Source organism: Gallinula chloropus (assembly GCF_964237585.1).
Source record: "Gallinula chloropus genome assembly, chromosome: 2".
Classification (NCBI taxonomy): Eukaryota; Metazoa; Chordata; class Aves; order Gruiformes; family Rallidae; genus Gallinula; species Gallinula chloropus.
The window spans coordinates 140,754,030-140,760,029 of NC_140086.1; the positions used below are offsets into that span (position 1 = coordinate 140,754,030).

General features: G+C 42.8%; 1 protein-coding gene across 3 annotated transcripts in view; it reads right to left on the bottom strand.

Annotated features, from left to right (window-relative positions):
- The window catches only part of RUNDC3B (RUN domain containing 3B), a gene marked incomplete at both ends in the record, with an annotated part of 52,094 nt that extends 48,983 nt beyond the window's left edge, over window positions 1-3,111 (bottom strand). For 2 of the 3 annotated variants that reach the window (XM_084260205.1, XM_084260204.1), the window contains one exon: window positions 2,957-3,060. In XM_084260205.1, the coding sequence (XP_084116331.1) occupies window positions 2,957-3,060 (104 nt within the window). Of the gene's footprint in view, window positions 1-2,956 lie in introns of all 3 variants that reach the window. The other variant, XM_084260206.1, reaches the window with a different exon arrangement.
- Window positions 3,112-6,000: the final 2,889 nt, after the last annotated feature.

Below are 6,000 nucleotides of genomic sequence, written 5' to 3' on the forward strand. Positions count from 1 at the left end.
CTTGCAATTTGGGAAATGTCATTAAATTGCCATGTTTAAGAACATAAACTATTAATATAGAATAATCCCCAAGATTATAAACTAATATCTCTTATTACTGGGGCTTGGATGTGAAACCAGAAAGTTCAGCTAAAGGTCAACATCATTGCCACAGCTCTTATGCATGTTAGCAAAACCACTACTTTAAAGATGCATTTCCTTGCAGTTGTTCAATTCTGTGTTAACATTCTGTATTTAAGCTATGAAGCTCTCCTCAAGGACTGTCTCTACTTTTTTGGTTGTTTTGTATCTATATAAGCCTTTGATCTATGGATCTTAAGGAAGACTAGATTCTAACAAAGTAAACAACTAGAACAACCTCAAAATCCCAGCACTGCTTAGTGGAAAATGGAAAGCATCAGTCTTTAAGGAGAAAGGGCAAGGAGAGAAGTAAAGCTTAGAGCATCTACTACTTATTCAAGAAAAAAATACCCTAAAAGTTCTTGCAATGTACATCGCAGCTGTGCTGTTATGCAAACGTAACCATGTATTTTCACATGGAACTGGTTTATGGAACTGAAGTAACTATGTTACTTTCTATGGCTGCAGTGCCGCTCAGCATACTAGTAGGAACAAACTGTTCGGTCCAAAGCTGTAAACAGGAGAAACCATGCACATCCACATGAGGAGACAGATGCCATCACTGACTAAAAATTCAAAGCCTGCTTGAACTATTAAGTAAAAATTGGCTAAATTGAAGCTTTGACAAAATAGTTCATTATCAGAGGCTATTAACAGATGGTAATTCAGAAGAGTACCTTCCTTGTGATCTCCCTCTTTCACTGGAGAGTAAGTCACACCATCCAAATTTAATTCATTCATTCGAGCTATTTTTACCAGAAATGTTTCATATTCTCATATGATTTTGATTGGACAGAGCTATTATTTTACTGGTTTTGATGCTAATTTGTCTATTCTGAATAAATAACACTTTTCAATAATAGAAAATGTGTAATAAACAGAAATATTTTAAACATTTACACTGTCAGAAGAATAAAAATATAAACACATGAATGCACATCTTAACCATGCAAATCCTTTTTGCTTGTCATCCTTTCCAAATGCTCAAGTGTATTCACAAACCGGGGACTTTGGGTTTTGTGAAGATATAGCAAAGTTAAATTGTTTCACTGAAAATAATTAAAATACACCGATTTCAAGTAGTTTCTGAAGTAGTTCTTTGTTTCATATGTGTCTGACTAAATTGCCTCAGATTTCTAAGCATCATTAAATATGTCACAACATAATTTCAACTGCAGAATAAGGATATGAAATAAACAAACAAAAAAAATAAAAATATAACAGCACAGAGCGAAGTTCCTCTCTGATGAGGAGGCAAAAAAGAATAGTAAGCTCTGTAGAATAAAATATAGTTGAACTCTTTTTATCCTGTACAACTATGTCATGACTTGGTAAAAATCTGTGCTTTCCTAAGCGTGAGGACTGGCAATATCTGTATCTCTGCAACAACAGTTAAACTGAAAACTTCTGTTTCTTCTCTTTGATCTGTTTCAGCAGGCTTAAGAAAAAATCTTCTTTTTCTATGGTTTTCTTTTATATCTTTTTCATAGATAAGAGCAGAATTAAGAACTAAGAATAAAAGTCTGGGAAAAGACAGAATAGTATCAATGCTACTCTGAAATGCAGATAGTAGGGCTTGGAAGTAGATCGAAGCAAATTTATTTCAGTAGCTGGATGACAGCTACACTCTGTAAAACCCATTAACTATGCACAATAAAAGTAAAAAAAAAAGGGGGGGGATCCCTAACCTGTTTTTTAAAATATTGCTGCAGCATTAAGTGGAGAGGGTACAAAATTATATAATAGTTGTCCCAGTACACTATTAAAATTTCTGAGAATTAAAATTGTATCATAGATCTTATGAATCTGCTGAGGACCTTCTCCAGATAATATACAGATTAGTTTCATAACAATTGAAATGAACTAACAGAGTCATTGCTACCAGAATATTTATGCATTTAAAAGTTTGCCATGATGTAATGGGTCAGTACTGCACACATGGAAATGCTGCATGAATTCAACAATGACAGCAGTGGAAACGCTTACACACAAAGACATAGGAAGCATTGTTAGGCTTGTATAAGCTCAGCAGTAGGATGTTAAAAAAAAAAAAAAAAGAGAATATGCAGATCTCCCGTATACTGCAGATCTCCTGATCTAGATTTTGGAGATAAAAATATCCCCTGAACGCAGCCTCCTCGGGATGGCTCTTGCGGCACCGGTGCCTTAGCAAGAACGCGGTGCTAGGCACTTCCACAGCAGCCCAGAACAGCTTTAGCTTTCACTTCACGTCCAACACGTATATGTATAAATATAAAGCTCGAATTTGAAGAGCATCCGTACCGTGTCAATTTGAGAGAAATTGACTCTACACCCATTCTACCTGCACGAAGATGGAAACCTCAGTTCAGCATCGCTGAGAGTTCAGCCTGCCCTGCCCTGCTCCTTGCACCCAGGAACACATGCAAGGTGCCGAAAACAAACCGCTGCCCCCCCATCTCCCAAGACCCTTTAACGCCCGATGCACCTGCCAAGTGTGCCCCTGCCCCTCGGCCGCCGCCTCATCACCCCTCACGCAAAAGCTCCCGAAGGAGCTGAGTCAGGGTGGAGGAGGCTGCCCTCTCTCGCCGCTTCGTGCCCCCAGAGACGGGCAGCCCCCCCCGCGAAGGCCGGCACTCTGCCGGCTTCTCTCCTGACAGGGCGGCCGCCGGCTGCGGCGGGGCTATCGCCCGCGTTCCCGCCCCCGGGAGGCCGCCAGGAGCAGGGGCCGCGAGTCATCTGCGCGGGATGCGGAACGGTCCCCCTGAGGCAGCGGCCACAGCGGCGGGGCGGGGGGGCGAGAGGAACGGTCTCCTCGGGCAGAGCGGGCGGGGGCTGGGCAGGGTCCGGGGCTCACCTGCAGACCGTGATCAAGTTCCGCCTTTCCACCGCGGCGTTGCGAGAGGGGACGCTCTTCCTGCGGGCGGAGACGTTGAGCCCCCCTAAGCCGATGGACGCCATCTCCGCTGGGGGCAGGTGGAGCCGACGGGGCTGGCGCGGAGCCTTTGTTCCCGGCCTCCCGGTCTCGAGGATGCTGCGCCCGCCGCCGCACGCGGTGGTGGAGGAAAAGGAGGAGGAGGCCCCCGTGTTTTCCCCGCTCCTCCTCCCGCTCCCGCTCCCCCCGCCGCCGCCGGCCGGCCCGCGCGGAAGCAGCGTCCCGAGGCAGGCAGCAGGTCGGGCGAAAAGGTACCGGGATCCCCACGGCGGGGGCAGCTCGGCACCCCCCAACGGCAGCTGGGAGGCTCGAAATCACAGCACCGCAGAGCGCCGGCGCCGCCAGCCAATCAGCACGCTGGAGGGGCGCGGCGCGGCGCCGCTAACGGCCGGCGCTTCAAAGGGGCGCGCGCCGCTAACGGAAGCGGCCGAGGTGCTGCTACCTGGGGTGACGGGAGGGTGGTGGGGCTCGTTCTCGGCTGAGGAATGAGGGGAGCGCGCCGCCAGGTGCGGAGGCGGGCGCCTACGGACAGCCTTCGCGTGTTCCCTTCTGTTAAGCGTCCTGTCCCTCATTCGCCTTCGAGACCCCCAGATGCCTAGTGGGTTCAGCACTGGCCGTTATGTTACCCGAGGAGTTGTGTTGACGTGGGAACTTCAAGAAGTAAATTTTCATTTAGATGACCGTGTGTTCACATGTAGCAGTATGCAAAAGCTGTGGCTTTGGGTGGGGGGTTTTGTTGTTTTTTTTATCAGAAGATACTTAATAAATTGTTTCAAGTGCTTTTACCATTTATCAAGGCTTCCAAGATCTTCATATATTGCTCTCACTTGGAGCATCTCAGCTGGATAAGCCTGAACTGATCTTTACCTTCCTTGAACTTCCTATCAAAAGATAACTAATCTATTCTGCCTTGCTTAAGGTAAAGCTTCATCCTTGCTTTGGCAGATTTCTTCCCAAACACATTGTAATTAGAATTTACTATGAGGCAGTTCATCATTCTGTTTTCCACCTCTTTTCCTTTCCTGAAACAGCATAAAGCGAGTGGGGCCACAGGTAAACCCGAAGGAGCGTCTGTGTTCTACTCTGAAAGCAAGAGTAACAAATTTGGTGGATGAAACAGCTCTACTAGAACAAGATAGAAACTGTCTGTTGTTCTTTACTCATTCTTTCAAGGCAATCAAAGAAAAATGTTGAATTTATTACTCGACACACAGAAATGAAGAGTCTGCCTTCAGGTTTCTTTCCGCTTCTCAGAATCTTTGAGGCCTGTTGTCTCTCTGGCTCCTATTAAGAGATTTGTGCAGCTTGAGTAATCTTTTGATTAAATTCAAGCTGAGGCTGAAGTAGATTTTATCTCTGCAGGTGAGTGATTTCAGCAGCAAGGTCTGTTGTTCTTGAACTTAAGATAATCACCACTACTCAAAAAAAAAAAGAAAGAAAAAGAAAAAGAAACCAAACAAAAAGCTCAAAAGGAGAACTTTTCTGCATATATCAAAAACAGAAACTGCAACTTCTTGATTTTATACTTGAAAGATATTTAATCAAGCTTATCTGTTAGAACAAGCTTCTGATTTGATATTGATAGGTTTTAGTCCTTAACTAAACTAATTTTCTCAAAAATAATTGGTTTCCTGGAAATATAATTTATCTTCTACTGTCTTATCAAAGCAGGAACTGTAAGAAGGTTCCAGAAGACTTAAAAAGAATTTAAAAAAATATTAAAAGTCACATCTGCCTTAGGCTTAAGAAAGCTAAATAAATTTATAAGGAAATGTACCATAGTAACTCTTCTGGTTTTTAATGCTTCTATGTAAGCAAATAGGCATGAAAAATGGACAAGGGACAATTGTCATAAGCTGCAACATGGGATGGATATTGAAAAAATGTGACAGCAAAGAGGTTCAAACACTGGAACAGATTGCTCAGAGCTGCTATAAAATGTTTGTCCCAGAGTTACTAAAACTTTAACTGGAAAAAAAATCAGAATGCCCTGATCTAACTTCAAAGTTGGCCCTGCTTTTAGCAGGTAGAAAAATAACTTCGATTGATCACTTCCAGCCTAAACTGTTTTGATTCACATCTGAAAGTTGTAACACATAATTATTCCTATAATTAATTTCACAAGATAAAGTAATTTCACCTCTAAGGTTTCTGAATATGGAATGTATAACATAGATACACTGTATTAATTACAACACCACGTCTGTGTGAATTTATCAACAGACTGCAATTGGTCTCAAAAAAAAAAGTTTTTCGAGATTTACTGACTTTCAGTCAATAAGAAGATGCTATTTAAATAAATTACATAAATGGTAAAATCTATTAAGGTTATTCACAGTGTAAAAATCTGTGACATGCCCACCTTTAAAATCTGACAGAATTCATTCACTTGAATTATTTTCTGAAGGCCTAAGAGCATTCAAAATAAAATCTAAAAGTCAAACTTTTTATTCTAGTCTTGGTTTGCAACAATAAAACTTCACTTCTAAACAACTTAAATATTTACAAGTTTTAGTTCCTCCTGAACAAACTTAGCATTGAAGTTGTTTACTGAATTTGGCAGGGATAGGGTTAATTTTCTTCATAGCAGCCAGTATGGTGCTGTGTTTTGGACTTCTTACAAAACCAGTGCTGGTGACACATCAATATTTTAACTGTTGCTGAACAGCTGTTGATACAGTGTCAAGGCTTTTGTGTCTCATACTGCCCTGCCAGCAAGTAAGCTGGGGGTGCGCAAGAAGCTGGGAGGGGACACAGCCACAACAGCTGACCCCAATTGGCCAAAGAGATGTTCCACACCATATGACGTAGTGCTCAGTGGTAAAAGCTCAGGGAGAGAAGAACGAAGTGGGAACATTTGAGGTTACAGCGTTTGTCTCTTCAAGTAATAGTTACGAATGATGAAGCTCTGCTTTCCCGGCAATGACTAAACATCTGCCTGTGGATGCGAAGTAGTGACCGTATTC